The 26,763-nt window shown below is 37.8% G+C and overlaps 1 protein-coding gene across 1 annotated transcript in view; it reads left to right on the top strand.

The window, feature by feature from the left end:
- Positions 1 to 26,763, top strand: part of WDHD1 (WD repeat and HMG-box DNA binding protein 1) — a 32,850-nt gene that overhangs the window by 5,956 nt on the left and 131 nt on the right. The window contains exons 4-26 of the mRNA XM_032238328.1: positions 51 to 202; positions 1,335 to 1,446; positions 2,813 to 2,863; positions 3,500 to 3,595; positions 5,260 to 5,352; positions 7,163 to 7,269; positions 7,566 to 7,707; positions 7,874 to 8,072; positions 8,331 to 8,515; positions 9,561 to 9,745; positions 10,099 to 10,340; positions 11,525 to 11,662; positions 12,102 to 12,258; positions 13,465 to 13,579; positions 15,124 to 15,255; positions 17,186 to 17,424; positions 18,829 to 18,950; positions 19,513 to 19,554; positions 21,435 to 21,478; positions 21,577 to 21,735; positions 23,176 to 23,306; positions 23,431 to 23,566; positions 25,769 to 26,763. The exon at positions 25,769 to 26,763 is cut by the window's right edge and continues 131 nt beyond it. Coding sequence (XP_032094219.1) covers positions 51 to 202; positions 1,335 to 1,446; positions 2,813 to 2,863; positions 3,500 to 3,595; positions 5,260 to 5,352; positions 7,163 to 7,269; positions 7,566 to 7,707; positions 7,874 to 8,072; positions 8,331 to 8,515; positions 9,561 to 9,745; positions 10,099 to 10,340; positions 11,525 to 11,662; positions 12,102 to 12,258; positions 13,465 to 13,579; positions 15,124 to 15,255; positions 17,186 to 17,424; positions 18,829 to 18,950; positions 19,513 to 19,554; positions 21,435 to 21,478; positions 21,577 to 21,735; positions 23,176 to 23,306; positions 23,431 to 23,566; positions 25,769 to 25,972 — 3,183 coding nt within the window. The 3' untranslated portion in view covers positions 25,973 to 26,763. The remainder of the gene's footprint in view (positions 1 to 50; positions 203 to 1,334; positions 1,447 to 2,812; positions 2,864 to 3,499; positions 3,596 to 5,259; positions 5,353 to 7,162; positions 7,270 to 7,565; positions 7,708 to 7,873; positions 8,073 to 8,330; positions 8,516 to 9,560; positions 9,746 to 10,098; positions 10,341 to 11,524; positions 11,663 to 12,101; positions 12,259 to 13,464; positions 13,580 to 15,123; positions 15,256 to 17,185; positions 17,425 to 18,828; positions 18,951 to 19,512; positions 19,555 to 21,434; positions 21,479 to 21,576; positions 21,736 to 23,175; positions 23,307 to 23,430; positions 23,567 to 25,768) is intronic.

Consider the following 26,763-nt stretch of genomic DNA (forward strand, 5'->3'; position numbering starts at 1 on the left):
GGCAATGAAGGATAGACTAGTCTATAATCCTAATACCGCTTTATTTGTAGAATGGGAGATTGATTACTGCAGTATCTAACAACACTGTCCAAATCCATACGTTCCCAGAAGGTCTTCCAGATGGTATCTTGACCCGTTTTACCACAAATGCAAACCATGTTGTTTTCAATGCTGATGGGAGCAAAGTAGCTGTTGGATCTAGGTAAATATATTTGGGAGTTGAAAAGAAAGTACCCAAACAGTTTCAGCTACAGATTACTTTTCCTTGGGAAAGAAGTATTCTTTTAACTAAGACATATGCATTCTGTGCAAACAACTTTGTATGTTCTGCTCATTGATCTTCTGGGGCAGAATTTAACTCATACTTCCTATAGCTGCTGTCCTCCAGATGGGTGATTTTACATTTTCCACTTCATAAGTCAAGAACCCAGCAGCAGACCACAATAATGGAATTTGCAGCCCAACAACATCTGGAAGCTTTAGGATAGAGAGGTTGCCTCAGATTTTTAACATTTTAAGAGACATATCAGCAGTTTACACTAGTCATCTATTTTGTGGGATGTGAAAAGCTGTCTTGCTCGTAAGAAATTATTTTTGCACTTTTACTGTGATTTGTAGTTACCTGAATATGTAAAAGGGAATTTTGATGTTGAGTATTTCACAAAAGCAAGACAATAGTATGGGAGATTAATAAGTTTCAGAAAGTTGGTTTTAAACTGCCACAGCCATTCTCTTTAGTTCTTGCTGTTATAAATGAGTTGTATGGTTTTATTTATGGAAATTGTTTCAGGGTTAGTTCAGGTTTTTTGATTTCTTATGAATAAAGTGTGTTTGTGGTAGAATTTTCTTTAAGTAATTGTTTATTTTAATCAATGATTAACATGGTTTAATTTTAAAATTAAACCTGTTTGATGTAATGGTTAAGGAATCAGACTAGAAATCGGGAGAATGAATTTTGTTTCCACTTTCGGCATGAAGCCACTTTGGTGACCCTTAGGCCCATCACTTTCTCTCAGCCCTGGGAAACAGACAGTGGCAAACCACACCTGAAAAACCTTGCCAAGAAAACTGCAGGATCTAGTCAGCCAGTTGCCAGAAGTTAAAAATGATTCAAAGACAGACACACCAAAACATTTAGAATAAATAATGTGCGAGATTTTACTTCTACAGAGTGCTTTGCTAAAACATATATGTATGTGTGTGTCCCTAGGTGTGCCCAAGAATGACTCTAAAAAGGTAGTTAAAATACTGTTTAGAATGGTGGTACAGTGCCTGTTTATTCAATTTAAAAATACTCTTGTTTTTTTTTTTTTTATTATTATAATGATCTCTAGTGATTTTCTGGTGAAAATAGTGGATGTAACTGACAACAGCCAACAAAAGACATTCCGAGGACATGATGCACCTGTTCTGAGTGTGTCATTAGATCCAACTGATACCTATCTGGTATGTCCTATAGACTTTCTTTTAATTGCTTTTTAATAACATATTCTATAATTCTATGATTTTGCATTGTCGTATTTCTCCAACGCAACATTCCATTTACAGATTCTGTTGCAAGAATTTGCGCATACCAATTTATTAACTTATGCCTTATGAGTTAATCTCATATTTACTTAATGAAAGGAACTTATTTATTTATTTGTCTTTGTTAAGGCTATGCCCAAAAAAGATTAAATAATAAATCAAAGTAGTATCAGGTCAAAATCAAATTTGTGGATGATATGTGAACCTATATGGATGAATACATTTCTGTAGAATTATACTATTAAAGTGATGTAACAATTATCTTTTACCTAAGAAATATTAATATAGACTTGAAGGGGTTGTGGTTCATACTTAGATGGAGATATTATTGTACCAAGATACCATTTGTATCTTGTATAAATAAAAATACTGTCAGACACAAAACAAAAATGACACATCTTCCAAGCTGATTTCTTTATTGTTTTCACACTTATAGACAAAACCTTGGCAGACTTAGGAATGCTATTTGCATTCTACAGCAGAATTCCCCAACCTTTCTAGCTTGGCAGACAGATGGGGTAGGGGGGTGAACCGTGAGAGGGGTTGGTTCCGTGCGAGCGGCAGGCAAACGCACACACACAGCTCCATTTGCAGGAGCAACAGACACTTGCTCCTGCCACTCGCACAATGGGTGTGTGCGTGGGCACCCTCGCCCACCACTTCCATGGCCCATTTCCGAATGACTCAAGGCCCGGTAGTGGGCCACAACCTGAGGGTTGGGGACCCCTGATCTATAGTATACTCTGTGAACCATTAGGGACAGCTGTCTTAGGGCTGAGTTGCCACTTGTTTCTCTGGAATGCACCCTTCACGCTCTTGGGGATTCACTTTTTTAAAATATATTTCATCACAAATACATAGATAGCAGAAATAGGTGAAAAGGTATATTTGTTGGACTACGTGATTGTTTAAAAGTACCCAGTTTTTAGAGTTTTTACTACCAGCATTTACAATATGTTGTATTTACTTACTGTATTCCTTTTCTAGAATAGAATAATAAAGGTTCTTGAATACCTGTTTCAGATTTCACCCAGCTGCTTTCTATAGATAAGGAAATCCCAGTCAGGTGAATTAATTAATAAATAGTAATTTATGTATTAAAATTACATCCTGCCTTTCCTTTCGGCTTAAAGCATTCTCCAGAGTGGGATGTTTCAGGAAAAGTATGTCAGCAAAGATGTGGTTTCTTATAGTGACATAATACTGAACTCTGCCATTTTAAATGTAAATACTAAGCCATAAGTAATGCCAGGTGCTATTATCTTTAAAAATATTCCTTTTTCAGGCATCGGCTAGCTGTGATGGATCTGTAAGAGTGTGGAAAATTTCAGAACAGGTAAATAATATTTTCTGTTTCCCATTTTAAATCTTGATCCTAATGCAAGATTGGAATATCCATGTGGAACTAAACTTGCAGACTATAATTCTTTTAGCAATTTGGAATAAACCTTTTTTGATTCAATGAGGCTTGGAACACAAATCTTAACATATATAGTGAGTTAAATACTACATTTAAGAATGTTTTGTCTTAAAAATAGATTGTGATAGTCCAGCTCTTTTTACGGAAAATGCATGTTGTTACTTGGCTTGTCAGTGGAGAACGCTTAATAATTTAAGAAACCCCAGGATATAGAAAGAAAATCATAATGTGAGAAGCAGTAATTAATTTTGTTGTTTACATTGGAAGAGGAACTCCTTTTAAAGCAAGTGACTGAAAATCAGGGCTGTCACACCTGAATTAGATTGATAAACTTATTAAAACTATCTAAGGACTTTTGTGTCTGGATGGTCCTAAATCTCTAATGTTCCAGGAATGGCAGAGTAAGTATTCTATGCTAAAAAAAATAAAAAATAAATATGGCTGCTGATAAGGATGACCCTACACCTACTTCTTACAACTTGCAAAGTATTTTATATTTCAGAAAGGTTTATATCAAACTAATTAATGACTGTTATCTTATTTTACTTCCAGAATTGTGAAATAAGCTGGCCGCTGCTGCAAAAATGTAATGATGTGATAAATGCAAAATCCCTATGTAGACTGGCCTGGCAACCGAAAATAGGAAAGGTAATAAGTCACCTATCTATTGTTGTTTAGTGTATGTGCATGCCTGGGTACACACAGGCATGCACAAAGGTCTGCAAGAAACGGTACTGATGAAACATGTCATAATTTGGGTGACACTTCTGTTTTATATGGAAGCTTCTGTGGGCTTCTGTGCAAACATGCTGATTTACATAGGTGGGTAGATGGCAACACCAAATTATTGGTTTCCTTGCTTGTGAAAGCTATCTGCAGAGTAGCAAAAAAAAGTGAAAAGACACTGGAAGTCCAGGTTACTCATTGCCTCAATTCCTCTTTGCTGCTTTTCAAGAATCAAGGAAAATAATAATGGGAGAAACTATGAGGAGGAAAGATGCCCTTCCTGTTCTTTATGCCAAGAAATCTCAAGATCCTGAAAGTTGCAGGCTTTCTTGCCCATTTTCTGAGAACTTTGTTCACTTGCAGGAAGCGTTGTGAGAAGAGAGAAAAACTAGCAGTAGTGGAGGGAGGAGTTAGAAGGAAAATTCAATTCATTTTTGAAAAAGTCATAAAGAACTGGAGAACAAGAAATATTCACCTGGATAAAGCAAGCAGAAACAAAAAATATATCAGAGGAGATGAGAGTTGTATCTAATAATGAATACCTCAGGAATGACACTATGAAGCTAATAGCAGCATTTCCCTGCAAAGCCCATTGTATTTAGGCTGCATTTAGAAAAGTGTTTCAGCAGTCCGTTCTGGAAAAGAAGTGAGCATGCAGAGGAGCCCAAGGCAAACGTGTCTGCATATCATGGTTGCCCTGGATTGTGAGGATTGAGGGAAAGCGAAGTCTTAATAATTTTGGTGAAAATCCCAAAATTTCTTATCTAGGCTAACTGTAGTCATATCGGTGGTTGAACTAGAATGGGCTAGATGATTCTCATTAAAGTAGGCTTGATAAATTAAGTTGCTGATGCTTGGTATGTTATATCATGCAGTTGTTTGGTTGAAATAGGACGTTTATTAGAACTTTTAAAATCCTGCTCTATTCTAACTCAGCATGACATCTGTGATTGCTTGAGATTTGGTATGTCTAATGAAGAACTAGGGAGGATATGATAGCATTGTTCCAATATTTGAGGGGCTCCTGCAAAAACAGACCATCAAACTGTTTTCCAAAGCACCAGTAGGCAAGACAAGAAACAATGGTTGGAAACTAACTAAGGAGAGAAGCAAACTAGAACCAAGGAGAAATTTCCTAACGGTGAGAGCAATCCATCAATGGAACAGCTTGCCTTCAGAAGTTGTGGGTGCTTCTTCACTGAAGCCTTTCAAAATGGACAACCATTTGTCTGAAATGATGTAGGGTCTCTTGCTCGAGCAGGGGGTTGGACTAGAAGACCTCCAAAGTCCCTTCCAACTCTATTTTATATTTCTAGGTGGTTCAAATGTGTTCCATAGTTCCTTGAGTTGAAACCAAGATATTTAACTATTTATTTATTTATAAAATGTATTGGCCATGCCCGATATCTATGTTCACAAATCACACTAACCTAAAAACCAGTCCCATTATAGCTTACCCAGATGTGTGCAGAGCACGTCTTTAGTTTGAATGAGTTTGTTTTGTAAACAAAACCAGGATAGAACTTATTTAAAATAGCATTTAAAAACCAGGTCCATTTTAATAACATTTTTTTCTCCCTAAATAGCTACTAGCCATTCCAGTAGAAAAAACAATCAAACTATATAGAAGAGAAACATGGGCTCATGAGCTGGACCTATCAGATAATTTTATCACACAGGTTGGTATCCTTTTAGGTAGCTGCTTTTTAATCTGCTCTTGTCCTAAGTAATGTTTGCTTGGTATCAGGGAAAAGAAAACCATATTTTCTCAAGCTGATCGATTGATTGTTAGTGAATCAGTCTGTTTGCGAAAGAGTTTGGTGCCAAATGGGAAATCTGTTTGATATTTGGCTTATGTATGTATGTATGTCAGAATAAAAGCAGAGACCTATGATCAATAGCAGTAATCAGAGGTTAAACATCCTTTGTTTTATGAACTGTGTAAAATATTGCAATAGCAACAGTTGTTCTGCCTGTTATAGAAGCGTGCTTTCCTCCTAACATTGACTGTGTATATTTATAAATAGGTGATTATTAGGGAGCTACCAGATCTAAGATCCAAAGCCCAATTGGGCAGATCACTAAGAAGCTGGTATGCCTGCCCTCCTTGGCCAGCCAAATCTCAGTTATACATGCCAGGTCTGCATGTTCATTAGCTGTTTGTGAATGAGCACAATCTTATTATACATGATTTGAAGGTTTACCAACAATAAACCCAAGGTCACCAACAGTCTAATGACCAGAATCCAGGATTAGGTCAATAAGATGGAAGTGGAGATTGACTCCATATTATTGATTTCCTTTAATCTAGAACAGTCCACATGGCACCCATTAGCATATCTGTCCTGGCCTATTATAACCAGCATTGTGCTTGCTTTCATCTCCTGCTAGTACCCACATCCTGCTGCTTACAATCTCACCCATAGTTCACAATCATACCACCATCTATACTAAAACTCAATAATAGTGTTAAGACTTTGAGTTCTTCCTCTAGCACTTGCTAACTTCCTTTATTAGAATATCCCACCCCCTCACTAACTTCAGACTATCACTTGCACATCTTTACAGCTGCCAACTCTGTTTTTGGCAAAGACTATCCAGAGGCTGGCAAACTACTTCAACACACCTATCCTTACCAAAGAGCAATGCCAAGAACAGGTTATCTTTTATTCAGTCTTGGCTGTCCAAGACTGAATGAAAATTTAAATAAATTTACTAGGCTCCTGGCTGAGTGGAAAAAAGAAGTCCCTGCTTGCCTACTCATCCAATTCTAATTTCAAAGTTTCATATGGATACTGACAGTAAAAAAAAAATCCAAACCAATTATCTCCCTCTATTATCCACATATCCAAATAGAACTTACCTTTTGACATGGCTGAAATCAGACAATTCAGCCCATGTTTTACTATTGTTAAATGGTAGGCTTCCAAGCTGGCCTCCACTGGCTCAGTCTGCTGAGGCTCCTATCTCACCGCCATAAGTAGTTTCAGGAGTGGGCTGTCCAGGCTATAGGATGGACTCTGTGGCTTCCAGTTTAGATCCTGCACATGTTTCTTGGCTTTCAGACTCCTCTAGTGTCCAGCATCCCTAAACTAATTTTCCTAAGACTCCAGGCTGCCACAGCTGGTTGCTTCTTGCTTCTGCACACTCCTGTGACTAACTTGTGTTGAGCAATCCAAGCTCTCATCATAGCTCAACCCACTATGATGCACTGCTACAATGAATTTCTGGGATGTGGGCACCAACACAACTCTGCCATTGCTAGAGGTTTTCTGTCCAGATATAAGTTTGTTGCCTTGACTTTTTCAGTCCCTTCCCTTCATCTCTCTGTCTTCCTCCAAAACATGATACTAACAAGTTAATAACAACAAAAGACCCCTAAAACATATTTCACACACTGCTCAAAGGATGGATACATCAAACACAATCTTAGTCAAAGCCACAGAATTTATAATAAAAGACTTATTTTCTTTCTTTTTTTCATGTTAGCCATTAAATGTTGTGGCCTGGTCTCCATGTGGACAATATTTGGCAGCTGGAAGTATCGGTGGCTATATGGTCATTTGGAAAGTGGAAACCCAAGAATGCCTTGAAAGGTACCAGATGGTTTCAGTATCTCTTACAAAGATGGGCTTTTGCAAAGAGAAAGAAAACTGATGGGAGCTACTAATGTATGACATAAAAAGGTTTGGATAACCTACACCATAAAATCAAAACTGGCAAATTTTCAGACTTTCTGCATTCACATGGCTTGATCAAGTAGGATAAAGTTAATTGTTTGGTTTTGGTTTAGCATGATGTATGTATAAGATCATAAGGCTGAGCAGCTGCTTAGCAAACGTTTTCCTGTCAGAATGATTTCAGATGCATCTTTTATTATTACCTTTTTTAGGGTGAAACATGAAAAAGGTTACACTGTCTGTGGTCTGGCATGGCATCCCAAAGGTGGCCAGCTTGCTTATACAGATACAGAAGGCAATCTTGGACTACTTGAAAATGTCTGTGATGTAGAAAGGAAGAAATCAATCCACAAGGTAATGTAAACAGGAAGTTTCCTTGGGTTTATTTTAAAATTAACCTCGTGATTATGAACCTAATCATATGAATCTGACATTTATTGACTGGAAGGTAATTTCCTTTTTAGAAATGTTTGCTCATTTGGTATACATATATTTATTAACTGTTACATCCTGACTTCAGGCACCTAATTCTTCTATCAAAAGCTACGATGATCTTTTTGATGAGGATGACAAAGAGGACTTTCTGAATAGGGATTTCAGTGAGGATGACTGGGGCACTAAGGCAGCAACAAATGATGAAGATGAAGATGACTTGAAGATGGCATCGGGACGTCCCAGAAACCGAGGCGCAATAATAGAAGATGATGAGAACTCTCTAGGTTAGAATTTCCCAAAGTAGGAGTTTTGGAGCAGAGGGTGGGGCTGAATGTTGGAGCAACTATAAATCTATAATCATCAAAAAAAGAAAACACATTATATTCATATTATCTCCTCTAGTTGAATGCTATTGCTACATTAGTTGCCACCTCTTGCGAACCATGAATATAAATCTATGATAATGTAATGTTGTCAGTTTGGCTGCCAGCATTATGAAGATGCTATAAAATGTCTTGATATGATCTATCTGCCTTTTGTAGATACTGGATTGCTGAAAGCTAATTCTGCCCTTGATAAGGAGGAAGAAGAGGATGATTTGGACAATTTCCCAGTTCAACCATTGCTATCTGACCAGAGGCCGGTCTACAGTGGGCCACTGCCAACTCCTCGGCAAAAGCCATTCCAGTCTGGTTCTACCCCAGCACATCTCACTCACCGCTTCATGGTTAATTTCAGGTTTTAAATTGCTTCATTAGCCAATCTTTTAAACAATAAGATTATTAATATTTTTAATAATTTGTAAGAACAGCCCAGAACTGATAGGAATAAGGCAGCATATGCATTTAAATAAAGTAATAAAAACAGCAGTTGTAATAATGATGATGATGAAGACGAAGAAGAAGAAGCTTCTAAATAGTCTACATAAGCAGTTTTACGTAGTACAAAACTGAATGGCTATTAACATGTGGGTGGTGTTGGGATCACCTTCAAACTGTTAAGCTTTATCAGCCTAAATTGATAAAGGGCTGCAATTGTCACAAAAAACTTCAAAAGCAAGTTCATTTCATAATACCTATAACTATGTACTGGTAGTAACTAACTATTATAACGATAGCTATTGACTATAAGCTCCTATAAAAACAGGATAAGTATCATCAATTGGTCCCCATAACATTTCTGACTGTACTTTTTGTGCAGTCTAGTTTTAAAGCTTTGAATAAAGTAAAGTGAAAACCCCCTTTCAAAAATAGAGGTAGGTGTCTTTGAATTTCTAACTATCACTAAAATAATATAAATTTCTTCATAAGTAGGAAGAAAAGAGAAATGTATTTTAAGTATATTTAGATAAGGTTAGGGTTAGAATCTATTGCTGCTGCTTCCAGAGAGAATGGCAATTTGTTTCAGAAGTTAGGAATTTAGTTTATCTCTCAGATGTTGATGCTGTGTTTTGCTACTTGCCTATTCTGAGTTTACTTCAATGACAAATTCGTGTTGCAATTAATATAATGCATCCATCTTGGTTTATAGTCCTCCACTGATGGTGCTGTCATCCCTCATTCCCTCCATCTCAAACTTCACTTGCTGATTGAACATATCCAGAGATTATGAATGAGCTGTGTGTTATCATATGGCATGTGTATATGACACACATACACATACATACGTACATACATACATACAGTATGTATGTATATACATATGGCAGATCTAAAGTCAACCTTGCAGAAATATTTCTATCTTCTTAACAAGCCTTAATGTCCCCCTTATAGATGTGGAACTCTCTGGGTATTATTCGCTGCTATAATGATGAACAAGACAATGCTATTGATGTCGAATTCCATGATACCGCCATACATCATGCAATGCATTTGCCAAATAATTTGAATCACACAATGGCAGACCTTTCCAGTGAAGCTATTTTATTGGCCTGTGAGAGCACAGAGGAACTAGCAAGGTAAAAAAACCAAAACTTAATTGTGAATTGTAGCCAATAAAACTAACATTTGTATTCCACTCCTCACAAAGGAGTGAGAGTAATGAGGATGGGATCAGTGCACTTTAGAGCACTGTTCTGTTCTATTTGCTTCATGATTTCCTTTTTTTAAAAATCACACGGAGAATGAAGAAAAAGTGAAACTGATAACTGCAGATCTCCAAATTGGAGCTACTTAATATTAATTCAAAAGCATCAGTGTAATCAACAAGCATTTTGTTTTATAATGCTCAAAAATGCAAAGCCAGAGGTGTGTATCTGGACATCCCCATATTCATATTTTACTTACATTCATTTCCCTCTTTCATCTTTAGCAAGCTACATTGCATCCATTTCAACTCCTGGGATGCTAATAAGGAATGGACTGTTGATATGCTGCAGGATGAAGACATTGAAGCTGTTTGTTTGGGGCAGGGCTGGGCTGCATGCGCCACCAGTTCTCTTCTGCTTCGTGTGTTCACCATTGGCGGGCTTCAGAAAGAGATTTTCAGTTTCCCTGGACCTGTGGTGTCGATGGCAGGACATGGAGAGCAGCTGCTGGTGGTCTTTCATAAAGGTGCTTACTGTATTATTCATTTTGTTGTTTAGTTGTTTAAAATGTTGATTATTCAAATATCTTTCAGATGTCCTTGTACAATTGGGGAAGGAATGTGGCTGGTGGATGCACAGTGTTTTGCAAGACCAGGAATTTCCAAAAATGTTGACCTTAGAAAAAGTTTGATGTTCAAATGAGCACTTCAAACATTTGGTCATTCTACATAATTCCCTCTTTAATTTTTTTAAAGACCATGCCATTATAGCTTTGAATTTATTAAGTCACCCCATTTCCGCATAGAATTGAAATTTTAAACCCATGGCGAAGCTGTCTTGAGTATCTAAGAACTGCATCCGTCACTTTCTGCTACTTTTATCCAAAACTAGAATTGCCACCTAGTTCTAGTGCTTGCATTTAGGAAATCTTGGGCTAAAAAAAAAAATTAAGTAAAATCAGTTGTTAATTAGTTCAGTCTTCCTATAGCAGTAATGTAAAACCAGGAGACTTTATGCTGTGTTGCTGCTTTCCTTCCCTCTGGGTGGAGATATTGAGCATGTAACCATGTACATTGTATTTACTCCCATACTTATCGGCTTTTCACCCAGGTAAACCGGGCAGTGACCCGAACAATTTGAGAACAAATATGTTATTATCCACTTTTAACGTCAATACTTTTAAATTATATTTTAATGTCAGTACTTTTTAACTTATTGTAAAAAGTAACATGTATTGCTGGTCTTTGACCGTAATAAAGATTTATACTATTCTATACTGTCATTCAGCCATGATTCACTCTAGTTTTCTATTGTTTTGTTTTTATTTTTTTTTAAAGATGCAATATTGGTAAAGGTAGAACTTAAGGATTCAAAACATAGCAAACATTATTCTATATCTCTCAGTGATTTCTGTAAAAGTAGAATGAATTATTATTATTATTATTTCATTTGGGCAAATATTTTAGACCTCACTTCATGAATATAATTTTATGTTCCTAAAATAATCCCAATAGTCCCAAATTACAGTCATATTGACAATGTTTAAAATTACTCAGTGAATAGAAATCCATCACAATCATTCAGTAGCAGAAAGAGGAATTTGCATCTGCACAGCTAAGTCCCTTTCTTTATACTTCTCCACAACTTTTCAGTGTGACTTCTTTTAGTTAGAATTAACACTGTGCTCTCCCACCCCACCCTTACTTGTAGGCACTGGATTTGAAGGGGATCAGTGTCTTGGAATTCAGCTTCTAGAACTTGGGAAAAAGAAAAGACAAATTTTACATGGTGAATCTCTTCCTCTTTCCAGGAAATCCTATTTAGCATGGGTAGGATTTTCAGCAGAAGGTAAGATGGTTCATTTAAGACATAGTTAAATCCTAATTTATTATTTCATTAGTGGAATAATAGTGAAGGAAGATGAATGTGATCAAATCCTTTGTACATTTGTAGTCCTCAACCCAGACATCAGGAATGGAAGACATCACATGCTTAGTTGACTAAAAATTATGCAACCATTATCAATGTTAAAACAATGCTATTAATATCTAAGAGGAAAGAGGGAAAAGGAAATGGGCGGACTGCACTGAATGACCATGGATTTTTACTTTGGGTTACCAGAAGAGGGAGCTATTGCCAAAGATAGCTACAGATGTTTTGTTCTTTTTAATATAAATGATGATGATATATAGCATTTAACGTCATATTCATTCATGAATCTATGCAGCTGTTTCAAAGAGAACTGATTGTCAAAATAAAACAATGTGCTTTTCTAATGAATGACTAGGTACTCCTTGTTATGTGGATTCTGAGGGTATTGTGCGAATGCTGAACCGAAAGCATGGTAATATTTGGACCCCAGTCTGTAATACAAGGGAGCACTGTAAAGGGAAGTCAGACCATTACTGGATTGTTGGCATTCATGAAAACCCTCAGCAGCTCAGGTACAAAAATAATAAAATAATCCCTGTTGTTCTTTAGAACAGTGCTCAACACAGAAATATTCAAACATCTGTTGAAAGGTCATTTTCTCAATCATCCTCTTTTGTCAGCTTCCCACTGCCTTATTTCATTTAAACTACGGCCTGCCTTCCAGGTTGTTGGGTTTTTTTTACTAGAAAGAGGCGAACTAGCATGCCATATGCACAAAATATTGTGTTTTTCCAATTCCCCTTTCAAGTAACTCTTTTCTAGGAAATTCATTAAAGCCTCAGAACATGTCAGCCTGGGAAGATGAATATGAATGAAAGTCATTGTGGCTTTTTCCCCCCTCTCACTCATCCAAGATAAATGAAGACAGAAAACATAATTTAAACACAGTTAAAAAACGATGTCTACAAAAGTGTTAGCTTGATTGAAGGCTTGGTTTTAAAAGAATGGCTGATGAGGTTAGATGTTTAGATTGTGAAAACACTTTTCGGCTAATATTTTTAATCAAATAATTGAATCAGAATGATGCATTTACTTTATAATATTTATTTGGCTTCATTCCTCTAATCCCTAATGTAATATATTTCAAAACATTAGACAATGAAATATAATTAGTAGAATGGCAGTAGTAGAGTTGTGGATATAAGAAATAGAATTTTAAACACTGTAACCGCATTTATCCTCACAAGCTTCTAGTCTCATTTGATGCACTTCAGAGAATTTGGCATCTTGATAAAGCAAAGTTTTATTTTGGCTCAGCCTTGTAAAGAAGTTGATTTAAGTTACTCACTGGTTTGCCTAAAATGGCAGCATATAGGCCAGTGCATGGTTAAGATGACTGTGACATTATTATGCCCTCTGTATGAGGAATCTTTTCGTGTCTTACACTTTACTAAAAGCTCTACTAAGTAATTATAAAACAACATGGCTTCTTATATTAAATGAATTAAAGTGACAAAGGAATAATTCTGCTATTTTTAGAGAAATCTCCTTTAAATGCCAAATGAAGTATTTAGATATTCAAAGCTTAGAGAAAACTTTAGGGTTTTTTCTCTAAAACGTGTTAATTTTTAGCCTGATATTTTAAAAAATTGAGAAAAATGCAAACTTCCTTTTCTTGAAATGTATACTGCTGAATGTGTAAACAACTTGCTTATGCTATGGTGAGTCTGTGAAGGAGAACAGGATTGCACTTTTGATTCTGTGTTTTTCTTGAATAGATGCATTCTTTGTAAAGGAGCACGTTTTCCAGCTACGCTTCCCCGTCCTGCGATATCAGTGCTTCCATTTAAGCTCCCTTTTTGTCAAACTGCAACAGAGAAGGGTCAAATGGAGGTGAGTAATCAGAATTTATAATATAGTTTTATATCTATTCTGAAAAACTTAATAAGGGGTTGCAAGTTCCACCCTGCATATAAGATATCTAGTAAATTTATCTTACATTCCCATTAAGTATGTACTAAATATTATGCATGTAGATAATCTCCATAAAATGATTGTCACCTATTAAATTAAGATCATTTGTACAATTTTGTTGCAATTCCATATGTGTAGTCCTGGACTCACAGCAGTTTGTTTAGTGACTGTTTGAAGTAAAATTGCACTTTTAAAAAAGTGATATGACAATTCTTCGTACTTACAACCATATGGTCACATGATTTACATTCAGATGCTTGACAGCTGACTCACATGATGGTTGCTGTGTCCCAGAGTCAGGTCATCCCCTTTGCAACCTTCTGACAAGCCAGTGGGGAAACCAGACTCAGTTAACAGCTGCGTTACTAATTTAATAACTGTGGTGATTTACTTAACAAATGCTGCAAGAAAAGACGTAAAATGGAGCAAAACTCACTTAACAAATTTCTTATTTAACAACATAAATTTTGGGCTCAATTGTGATAGTAAGTTGAGGACTATCTACACACACACACATCATATAGAAACAGTAGCCCAATTCTATATGTATGTCTCTGCTTTGGGAAGATAGTATGCATTCTGTGGTATTTACACAAAACATATAGTGTTCATTATGTATTAATTTCTCAGCTGTTCCCCTTTTCCCCAATAAAGCAAACAAGAAAGTTTTTAAACGTTAAAATTGTAAAGTTACAGTTGGAAGCAAATGGATGCCACCTACTGAAATCTTGAAAGCTACACATCTCCCAACGTCCGATAAGAACTCACAGGTTAGGCCTCCTCCGGGTGCCATTGGCCGGACAATGTCGACTGGCGACCACTCGGGGGAGAGCCTTTTCTGTAGCTGCACCGGCTCTGTGGAACGAGCTACCAACAGAGATCCGGACCCTTCCCCCCCTTGCGGCCTTCCAAAAAGCTACCAAGATCTGGCTGTTCCGGCAGGCCTGGGGTTGCTGATTCAAATCAGGCTCAACCCCCAATTAAACCGGATGTATGTTGTGTTTTTAATATTGTTTGTATTGTTTGTATTCTCCCCCTGTGTGTTATTTTATTTCATTCGTATTTGGAAGCCACCCTGAGTCCCCCAGGATTGGGCGGCATATAAACCCATTAAATTGCTAAGAGGAGGTGAAAATGAATAATCTCTCAAAATAGTTAAGAACAAAGCTTTTGATGCTATGTATTTAAGTGCATGCATCATTGAAAGGATGCTTTGCTCTACATTATTTTGAATTTATAAAGTTTCCTTTACATTTTCAAATTAATTCAAATTCTAGTTAATGTGGTCTATTTTGTTTGCCTATTTCCAGTCCTTTGGAATTTTAATCATCACAATTTCAGAGTAATTTATAAACTTGTCCTTGTTTAGTACCAAATTTTATATTACAGTATGTACCTTGCAGCCATGATAAAATAGTTGTTATGAACTATGTTTTTCTTTTCTTTCTCTCTGCATGTCGTAGGAGCAATTCTGGCGCTCAGTCTTGTTCCACAACTATTCAGACTATTTATCCCAAAATGGATATGAATATGATGAAAGTGTGAAAGGCCAGGCAGTCCAAGAGCAGCAGAATCTCCTGATGAAAATGTTTGCAGTAAGTGGATAAAGTTATAAATCTGCCTTCTTCGATCTCATGCCTTCCAGTTGTACTGGATATCAGCTTCTATTAAGCCTCAGCCCACCAAGCTGATACAGGAGTTATTGTGAAACATTAGAAGGGCATCACATTGGGGACAATTATTTCAAATTTATCAGAGTAAAATTTCTTAAACGGTTGATAATTATATTGCTTAAATAAAAGATCCTATTTTTTTCTTTGTACTTTAATTGTCTGTTCCACACAACCATTTGTTTCATGTGATTAGTTGTTGTCTTTTATTAACTCTGAAGTGGATGAAGAATGTTTAAAGCACAAAACTAGGCAATATGTAACTTGTTAATGTAGATACAGTAGAACCTCTGGTCACAAACGTTTCTGACCACGACCAAATCTGGTTCTGACCAAAAAAATCTACCACAAAAAAATTGTTTTTGCAGCCGATTTTCCCTTCTGTGCCATTTTTTTTTGTAAGCGCCAAATTTCCAAAATTAGGTTCAAGTCATGACCAAATCGGGTTGCGACCAAAGTTATGGAACAAATTATGGTCGTGACCAGAGGTTCTACTGTACTGTAATGTTCAGTGTAAGTTAGATAGTCGTCGTCCCAAAGGTACTTTTCAAGAGGAAACTGGACTTTCTTGTCCAGTTGCCTCTTGAAAAAGCCCTTTAGGGACACCATGACCTGGATGACTGAGAATCTCCCTAGACATTTAGATTGTCATCCTGGACAATAAGTAGACATTTGCCAGTCGACAGAAAAAAATATTGCAAGTGCAAATTGAAATGACACCTAAAAGATGAAATGTGCATCTTTGTGAGTTTTGTGTCATGATACTGCTGCATTGCTTGCTTTCCTCCCTTGGCCCTAGATAATTTGAGTTGCTGCTGCAAGAGAGGAACCAAAGCACTGGCATAAAGCTGGCAGCAAGGCGCAGATAAGGAGAGGCTCTAAGGCAGGAGAAACTTGAACTAGAGGAGATGAATGGGCCTAAGCATTTGTGTCAGAAATAGCAAGAGCTTTGGGAAGCAAAAGGCCAGATCCAGAGATAAAGGAAAACCAGGCTCAGGAAATGAGTTGCCTTGACCAGCAATTTATGTTCAAAGCCCAGGCTCTTAGTGCCAACCTAGAATGAAATTAATTAATTAATTGTGTGGTTATCCTACCATGTTTTATAAATAGTCCCAGGAAGCCTGAGTATTCTTGTAACTATGGGGTGAAGGCTGAGAATTTAACACTTATCTGTACTTTCCAGGATCCTAATAAAAATGGCCTATCCTGGCCAAACCCATTTGTTTTTCAAGATAAGCCTGTTTCAACTTCCTTGAAATGTAAAGGAGAGACCATTTTTGGAGAGGAACCTGTGAAAGAGAAAGTCCCTTAAGAGAATTTTCCTCAGCCCATATTTCTATTTATTCAGGCTTTTATGTGCTGTGCAGGTTAATTATTAGACAGGTGAAGAGTTTAGTCCTTACCCACACTATATTATAGCTAACTGGAAACGGCTCATCATGAAATAGATGTTTGAAAAGCAGAAGAGATACATGGATCTCTTGAACTCACTATTTTTTAAATTAAAAAACTACTATACAATAATGGATGTTCTCTGTCTCTCTTAAGTATAGTTTTTCTTTAGGGGGCGTTTCATATGCAGTTTTCCTGAGATTGCTCACTTTAACTGTTGCATCATAATTGGAGTTATTTTCACAGCAACGAAATGGCTTTATAAGAAAATAGTTGAGATTCTCATTCTGTTCTATCATGGATGTATTAGGATTCCTTGAATTTCTGTCTAGTAAAGAATGAATGAGAACTGAATATTCTATTCTCTTAGAGAACAGTTTTTATCCTCTTTCTCTCCCCTCCCCCCAAACAAATATTTCTCTGATAAATGTTAAATCTTTTCCCACCCTTGCTTTAAAAATAGTTATCTTGCACACTGGAACGTGAATTTCGCTGTATGGAGCTTGCTGAACTCATGACACAAAATGCCACAAGCTTAGCTATCAAATATGCGTCTCGCTCGCGGAGGCTAATTCTTGCCCAGAAACTCAGTGAACTTGCTGCTGAGAAGGTCTCAGAGCTGGCATCTGCTGAAGAATATGCTGAGCAGGAAGAGGAAGAAGAGAAGCAGCAGCCGGATTTTAGAAACCACCTGAATGCTGGGTAAAAGTGAACTCTGAAAGGGGACACAAATACATAGCAAATGGTTATAATTTCTTTTGTGTTTGAAGTTAGGCAGGTGCTTTCTTAGGTCTCTGTGGAGGAAAATGTTTCAGTCGTCCTATTGGGTCAGATTAACTATACAAAGGCTCTCAATTGCAGATAGTGCTCGACTTACAACCATTCATTTAGTGACTTCAGTTACAATAGTGCTGAAAAAAGTGACTTACAACTAGTTGGTCCTCACCCTTAGCATCCCCATGGTCATGTGATCAAAATTTGGGAACTTGGCAAGGGGCATTATTTACAATGGTTGCGGAATCCCAGGGTCACATGGTCCCCATCTGAAACCTTCCCAGTGAGCTTCCAGGAAGCAAAATCAGTGGGGGAAGCAGCATTTGCTTAACAGCTGCCTGATTCACTTAGCAATCACAATGATTTTCTTAACAACTGTGGCAGAAAGTTCATAAAATTGGGTGCAACTCTCTTAACAACCACCATGCTTAGCAACAGAAAGCCTCATTCCAATAGTCGTAAGTTGAGAACTTCCTGTGTAATATCAAAAACCCAAGATCTGGATTCAGTAGCGTACTTTCAACCGAAGGCAATGCCCTTGTGCAACTGCACTGGAGACAGAATGGGGGAAATCAGCAATCTGGCCCTTTTAAAGGCCTGTAGGCAAATGGAAAGAGGAAACTTTGTAAGCAGAATGGAAGAAAGGGACAGATGAAATTAAGAAAGGAGAAAGGCTCTGGACAAACCCACTGTGGTTATTGCCATTGAAGGAAACAAAGTACTGCAGCTTGTAATGAAGTGACTCTTCTGGGCAGTATCACAGATTATCACATTTTCAGTTTTCCAAAAAGTAAAAAATTGATTCCATGAGGACCAGGATAGTCTGTATAATGGTGAATCTATGGCACACAGAGCTCTCTCTGCAGGCACACAAGACTTTGCCCAGCTCAGCTCCCCCGTGCATGTGCACGCACCTCCCGCCGGCCAGCTGATTTTTAGGTCTGTGCATGCAGGAGACGTGTGCGCATGCACAGGGGGAGGTGGTCGTGCATGCGTGGGGGGGCGTTGGGGGTGTGATATCCCTCCACACCCCTTTTTTTGGATCTAGGAGGCTTCAGGGAGGCCTTCAAAATGGGGCACAGGGGGTCACATGCATGCACAGAGGGCAGGGGTGGGGGGACGTGCGCACATGCGCAGGGGAGTGGGATGCATTGCATCATAGGTGTGGGCAAGCATTCTGTTGTGCACATTCATGCGATTTCGGCACGTGAGGAGAAAAAGGTTAGCCATCCCTGTTGTAGGGGATGCATGGCAGTTTGGCAGTTGCCCTTTTCTTGATAGTTTAAGCAAAGGAATAGAAGTCATTGGCTGGCTTGGTTTCTCTCTATGCAGGTACAGTAACAGCCCCACCGAATGGAGTCATGTTCGAGAAAAAAACATTCAACGCCAGCAAAATAAGGAGACCCATGACGAGGATGAGGAAAAAGTGAATGTCCTTCAGGAAGCAAAATCTAGTAAGCTCAGCAAGCATCCATGAATATTAAAGCAGAAGGCTACATGGCTATACATTCAGACTCTAAAGACTGAGTAGTCCCTTGAGAGAAGGATCACCCCATGGAACAGAGATGGGAAATTTGTGAGAAGTTGGGAGCTTCTCAGGCTCCCAAGCTAAAGGAGGGCCCCTTAGGAAGCACAGTGATGACACTGGAAGAGGAGAGTGAAAATGTTTATGAGTAGTTATGGGGAGTAGGGAAGCCCCCACATGGAAGGCTGAATCAAGATACAATAAATGCAGACATGAAAAATGCCCACTTAGATCTGGATGCTGGGTTTGATCACACAAGATGGTGCTTGTTGATCCAAAAAGCAGACCCTGCACCTGTAGTAAAAATGCTAGGAGGAGGAGTAGGTAAGAGTGGAGTGAGAAGTTCAAAAATGCTAGTGCATTTGTAGCCCTATTGTACATCCTTTCTGCTTCAATATTTACCACATATAGTCATACTCCATTAAACTGGAGAATGTTTTAAGTATTTCCACTGGAATATTAATATTTCCCCTACTTTAATTCTTCTGAAGGCTCTCCCACGCTACATGGAAATGCATCTGCTTCGAAGTCTGGTGAGTCAAACTGAATTTATTTTAAGCAAGGAAAAACCCCTTAATTGTTAAACATTTGTCCAAATATTAGATTTCAGCTATGCAACCATACTCCTACACAGTTTGTTAAATGCTTTTCTTCTCATGAACATCTTTTAAGCTGGTGAAACAAATTGGAAACGTTTATACACCATTCACATTTTTCTTCAATAGTTCCTCCATTGAAATCTTGCTGCCTAATTAATAGAGAGCTCTATTACTTCCAATGTTGCTGTTGTATAGTTTACTGTTGGACTGTGATGCATCAGTTCATTTTCACAAATCAAGGGCTGCCCTCTCCCAGGGACTTTTTATCCAGAACACTTTTTATCATGCAAAAGAATGCTAGTTTGGTGGCTTTTAGCATAATCTTATGCCCCTCATTAGAACCAAGTTTTTCCTTGTAACATTGTAATAAGGTTATGTAAATTGTTGAGAGACCATAGTATTTAGTGATACAAAAAGTAAAGTAAATTGTACAAATATTACAAATCAGCAGATTGTATAAAAAGGAAAAAGTCATAGTTCTTTTAAAAAAAAATATTTGCTCACTTTTTCCTTTTATTGTGTGTTGTGTGTATCACATATTCTCTCTCTCTCTCTCTCTCACACACACACACACACACTCACACACAAACACTCACACACACACTCACACACATACACACACACCAGGGCAACAGAGACATATTAAGTAATTTAAGTTAAGACCAAAACCTTTATAGGTAGTCCTTGCCTTACGACCATAATTGAGCCTAACATTTCCATTGCTAAGCAAGGCAGTTATTAACTGAATTGCACCTCATTTTACTACCTTTTTGCCACAGTTGTTAAGCAAATCATTACTGTTGTTAAGTGAATCGCGTGGTCGTTAAGCAACTCTGGCTTTCCCTGCTGACTTTGCTTGTCAGAAGCCAACTGGGAAGATTGCAAGCAGTGATCACATGACCCTGGGAACAGTGCAACTGTCTTGAATACCTGCCAGTTGCAAAGTACTCAGATTTTGATCATGTGACCATGGGGATGCTGCAGTAGTTGTCAATGTAAAAAAACAGTCGTAAGTGATTTTCTTCAGTGCTGTAGCTTCGAATGAATGGTTGTAAAACGAGTACTACCACTAACAAATAGCTTAATGCAAGTCACAGTGTGTTCATTTTTTTATTTTTTCCTTTCCAATATATTTAAATGAAAAAGCCAAATAATTTTAATGCTCATAACATTGATAGCTTAAATTTTAGCTTATCTTTATATATCTACTTTTTCCCTTTAATTTCCAATTTTCAAGTTATATAATTAATAGAATGTAAAAAAAATGTAATTATATTATTTGATATGAAATAATGTATCAAGATTTACAACACAATTAAAAAAGGGGGGAAATAAAATAAACAATCATAAAGCATAAATGTTAATGCCTGGGCATAACTCAAACATCTTCTGTATGCGGATATGATATCAACTCACTTGGGAACATCCATGGACTCTAACTCACAACCATTCAAAAGGAAGCACTTTCATTAGATGGGAACCGTGGGAAGGACTTGAGCACCACGATCTACTGGAGAAGCAGCAATTATGAAGGGAGACAGAAGAACCGATGCTAGATTTTATCTGGAAATATCTTTTCTTAAGCTGAAATTGTCAGAATGCTAAATTAACATCTAGAGAAAAGTTTCTGTTCATGTCTTAAAGATTAGAGGCAGGGCTATATGAACAGTCCTGCTTAATTCTTATAAAATAAAAATTGTTCAGTATAATTTCTTAATACACATGCAGCATTTTAAGTGTTTGGAAAGATTTGTACTGATATTCTTTTTCTCTTGTCTCCCCCCCCCCTTTCCTCCCCCTTTCATTAATGAAAGCTGTCACTGCATCTAGCAATTCAATACGAGTAAATCCTTTTAAGGTGAGAACTGGTGGCTTTAATTTACTTTACTTTTTAAGTAAGATATTGTTGAAGTCCTGCAGAGGAAAAATGTGTTCTTAAATCTCTTGCTGCTATAGGTATCCAGTAGCCAAAAAGATGCATTTGTTCACTCGCCTAACATTCTGGACAACCTGACAAGGCTGCCTAAGAAAAATCCCACAGTGTATGGTCAAGGAGCTCCAAACAAGAAGAGTCAAATCATCAAACCATTGATTCCCAAACCCAAGTCAAAGCAGGTGATGGATTGGACCTTTATCTTATTTTGTGGAAACACAGTTTGGCAAAGGTATTGTTATCGAGTGTAGCAGGTCTTAGGAATGTAATGAAAACAGAAGGACTATCCAAAGACTGATTGGCAGGAAAAAAGATTGGAAAAAGTGGGGCTGGTATCAAATGGAGGCCTCCGTTTTTGTTTCTCTTATCAAGTTGAAAATAGATGGTCGTAGTATTTAAGCAGTAAAAGGAAATTTCCCCTTGATGGCCACTCAGGAAATGTTTATAAGATGGCCAAGGTGTTTCCCCCCACCCCTTTCTTTTCCTGTCATACAGTGGCTGAATAAGAAAAGTTGTCAAGGGAGTGAAATAGACGATTTGTATAGTACAGCTGGAAATGGCTCAGACATGATGTTTAATAATTTTAACTTTGTTTAGAGCACATAAAAGAATACTAGTGATATACCTTATATTACATACTTGGATTACTCTAAGTATATGCAAACCAGTGGTGGGTTCTGGGAGCTGCGGCCACTATACCGGAACGGTGTTTTGGTGGGCCCACTTACCTGCTTTTAAGCCAACCGGTCCATTTTCACACTCACGCACAGTGTATGGCGCCTGTGTGATCTCCGCGGAGCAGCTGGAGCATCGCAGGGCGGTAGGTGCACCTGCATGCGCAACGCATGTACCCGAGGTGGATGTCTAGCGTAGCGTACCGGTTGCGACGGGATCTGGAACTCACCACTGATGCAAACATTTTTAATAGCATACATTTTTTTGCTTTTCGACTACTGCTTATATACTGTTTATATTTACTAGAGCCAGTGTGGTGTAATTGGGGAGGGGGGGGGCACCAGGCTAGAAAGCGAGAGACTGAATTGTTGTCCTACCATAGTCAACTGGGTGACTTTGGACCAGTCATACTCTCAGCCCGATCCACCTCACAGGGTTGTTGAGGGAACAATAGGAAGAGGAAGTTGTGTTGGATGTTATATGTAAAAATAAAAAGGTGGTATACAACAGATAAAAAACTACTACATTTCTCATCTGAAGGCTATTGAGAAGTAAACCTCATCTATTTTTTTTTTAGTCCTAGATGCTTTACAGAAGCTGCACTCTAAACAGTTGGCAATCAAGAAAATGGGTGGACACAGAGCAAAAATTACATTTGCTTTATTTTAAATTAAATTAGAATTCAGTTAACATGCTTACTTTCCATTTAAATCATAGTTAGCTGCACTGCTTAAATCTTTATGTATTTCTTTATCTCACTATCTCCTGCCATTGTAATTAATATTACTGCTTCCAAAACTATTGAGTAAAGAATTACTGCAAAAATATTTTCCCTTAGGAGTTAAGTGGATGCTTACCAAAATTAGAGCTTCTCTAAGTATGAAATGCGATATATAAAGCAGCCATTTTACAATGAATTACTGAAGCATATATATTTCTTTGCTCAGCCTGCAGCAACTGCATTTTTCCAACCCCGAGCACTTACTACTGAAAAGAAAGCCAGAGAAGATAGAGAGGACAAAAATGACACTGTACCATCTGAACTTCAAACTGTGACTGAGAACAAAGATAATAAAAGGTCAGTGTGCCAAAGAGTCTCATGTTGCTATTGTGAGATGACTCTGCCTTTTGGGAATAAAAGTGTTCACAGGTAACATAAAGGTTTTATTTCAAAATCTTGTTCTCATCTATACCGTATTTAGGCCAAAGACTGGGTTCCAGATGTGGCTAGAAGAGAACAGAAGCAATATTTTATCAGATAATCCTCATTTTGAAGAAACAGAAATAATAAAAGAAGGAATGGTCCGATACAGAGGTCTATCTGCTGAGGAAAGGACGGTAATGGAATCTTCTTTTGGAGGATTATGCCTTTGCTTACCATATAAAAACATACAGGTAGTCCTCAACTTACAACCATTCATTTAACAACTGTTCAAAGGTACGACATTACTGGAAGAAGTGACTTATGACTGCTCCTCACACTTAACAACTGTTGTAGCATCCCCACAGACACATGATCAGAATTCGGGTGTTGGCAGCTAGCATGTATTTATGATAGTTGCATGATCCCGGGTTCACACAATTTCTCTTTGCGACTTTCCCAGCCAGCTTCCAACAAGCAAAGTCAGTGAGGAAGTCAGATTCATTTAATGACTGCATGCTTCATTTGAAAACTGCAGTTATTGGCTTAACAATTGTGGCAAAAAAAAAATCATAAAATCAGGCAATACGTATTTATTACCTTGCTTATGAACAGAAATTCTGGTCCCAATTGTGATTGTAAGTTGAAGACTGCGTGAATTATTTTTTTCGCTTTTCTGGAAGTCACCCAATTTTACAATTAAAAAGCAAGAAGTAGAATGTAGTCCTTTTTGTTCCTTTTCTTTTTTTGCAGAGATAATGTGTGGAGTTCCTCCTCGGGATGCATGTTTGATTAATAATCCATTTCATACATTATCTTGCCTTTTCTCCAAAAAAAAATTTCTACTTGCCCATTGCAATAATGCAATGATCCTATGTAGAAATTCAGGAAAGAAAATGATTGGCCAAAATAATTCATTGAGATTTATAGCTGAATGAAGATTGAATCTGATTATTTCTAATACCCATGTTTCCTTGAAAATAAGACCAGGTCTTATGTTAATTTTTCTTCCAAAAGACACATTAGGGCTTATTTTCCAGTTAGGTCTTATTTAGGGGGGATATGGTACTAAATGCATCTGTCTGGCTGACAACCTTAATGAGCTTATTTTTAGGGTAGGGATTATATTACAAGCATCCTGAAAAATCATGCTAGGGCTTATTTTCCAGTAGGGTCTTATTTTCAGGGAAACGGGACATTACTTTAGTACTAACTTTGAAATCACACTCAGCTGAAGTACTTAAACACGTTGCAATGAAAATGTGCAAGGCCGTCTTGTGCCATTGTTTAGTGCCAGATCATTCAGCCGCATGGTCTTATTCTTTCTATACCTGATTTCTGAGAAATTATAACTTTGTCACCCTTGTGAAGATTCAAAACTGACAAATTCCAGTATAGTTCCATTGCTAGCATCTTCAAAATTATTATTATTTTTGTTCAATCACTAAGTCTTGTCTGACTCTTTGCGATCTTATGGACCATAATACACCAGGCTATCCTATCTTCCACTCACCTTCTGATACTATCCATGGGGTTTTCTTGGCAAAGATACTGAAATAGTTTGCCAGTGGACCACATATTGTCAGACGCCTCCACTATGACTTGTCTATCTTAGGTGGCCCTGTGCACAGCTTAGCTCATAACATCTTTGAGCTGCTCAAGCCCCTTTGCCACAACAAGGCAGTGATCCATGAAGGACCTTCAAAATTATAGTCTCCACTATGCACATACACTATATTGCCAAAAGTATTCGCTCACCCATCCAAATAATCAGAATCAGGTGTTCCAATCACCTCCATGCCACAGGTGTATAAAATCAAGTACCTAGGCATGCAGACTGTTTTTACAAACATTTGTGAAAGAATGGATCGCTCTCAGGAGCTCAGTGAAATCCAGCATGGAGCTGTGATAGGATGCCACCTGTGCAACAAATCCAGTCGTGAAATTTCCTCGCTCCTAAATATTCCACAGTCAACTGTCAGCTGTATTCTAAGAACATGAAAGCGTTTGGAAATGACAGCAACTCAGCCACGAAGTGGTAGGCCACATAAACTCGTCCAACATCAGTGTGTGACCTCACAAATGCGCTTCTGGAAGAATGGTCAAAAATTCCCATAAACACATTCCTGAACCTTGTGTACGGCCTTCCCAGAAGAGTTGAAGCTGTTATAGCTGCAAAGGGTGGACCGACGTCATATTGAACCCTATGGATTAGGAATGGGATGTCACTTACAGTAAGTTCATATGTGAGTAAAGGCAGGTGAGTGAATACTTTTGGCAATATAGTGTATATAGGAGCTTAATATTTATGGGGAAGTTACATTAATTAATGACAACATTATAATTTAATAGTGATCGTAGAAGTTTTACTGTTCTGCTTTTGTTTCCATTAACATAAGGCTTGGACGGAGAAAGCGAAAGGTAGAGAAACCAGTGATCCATCTGAAGGGAAAAAGCGAAAGCGCCCAAAGGACACTAACAATAAAGAGCAAGAAGGTCAAGAGCAAAACTCAGAAGAGGATGTGGGCTCTGCTAAAAAATCTAAAGCATTTGACCAGTCTACCTTCGCAAAACTGTCAGCGTTTTCATATAAGCGGAGTTAAACAAATACTTTACTTGCTGACATTAGCCTGTAGTATTAAAACTTTTCCAACAGATGGATGAAGACTGTTCCCCTAAGGAAATGTACTTCTGTTTTGAACATTCAAGAAAAGGACATTTGTGGAAACATGGCTGTGAAGATATGCAGAATACGTGGATTTAGGAATGGAGGTTCAGCAATACTCGAGCAAGTTGAAACATTCTGTTCCTGTGCAAGCACATCCCTGATGGCCGTATGGCTGAAGTTGTAGCTTATCTACATTGTGTAGGATAGATAGTAATCTAATTTGCCTTTATAGGTCTCAAGGTGTTACCGTTGTGACTGTAGAATGGGTTCCAACTGATGTATGTTTGTGATCTAAAGCCAGGTATTCTCTAAATTGCTCCTTCAGACACCACGTGTGGGTAGTGCTTTATCGGATACTAAAGCAAGAGAAGGCAGAATGGACTATGGAGAGGAGGAGACATGCGACTCGGGAGTTGAAATGTGTCCTAACTTCCAGTTCCAATTTCTTTTCTCCGTGCCCAGCATACAACAAGGATTGATATTTTTTCTGCCTCGTTGTCAACTGAACTTAATAATGGAGCCAGCTCATTATTTCCTTGCCATTCAAGTTAAAACCACCAATGGTTTGTGTCATTCAACTTCCATTCTAGAAAAATCCATAAAGAATGGATTTTAGTTAACTTGGTTCAGACTTCTGCCAGACTGATATCTGCCTTATAATTCACATTTCACTCCCAATCAGCATTGTTTTCTAGAAGCTAAATCAAAGCCCAGTTCAGGGGAGGA

Source organism: Thamnophis elegans, chromosome 1 (genome assembly GCF_009769535.1).
Source record: "Thamnophis elegans isolate rThaEle1 chromosome 1, rThaEle1.pri, whole genome shotgun sequence".
Taxonomy (NCBI): Eukaryota; Metazoa; Chordata; class Lepidosauria; order Squamata; family Colubridae; genus Thamnophis; species Thamnophis elegans.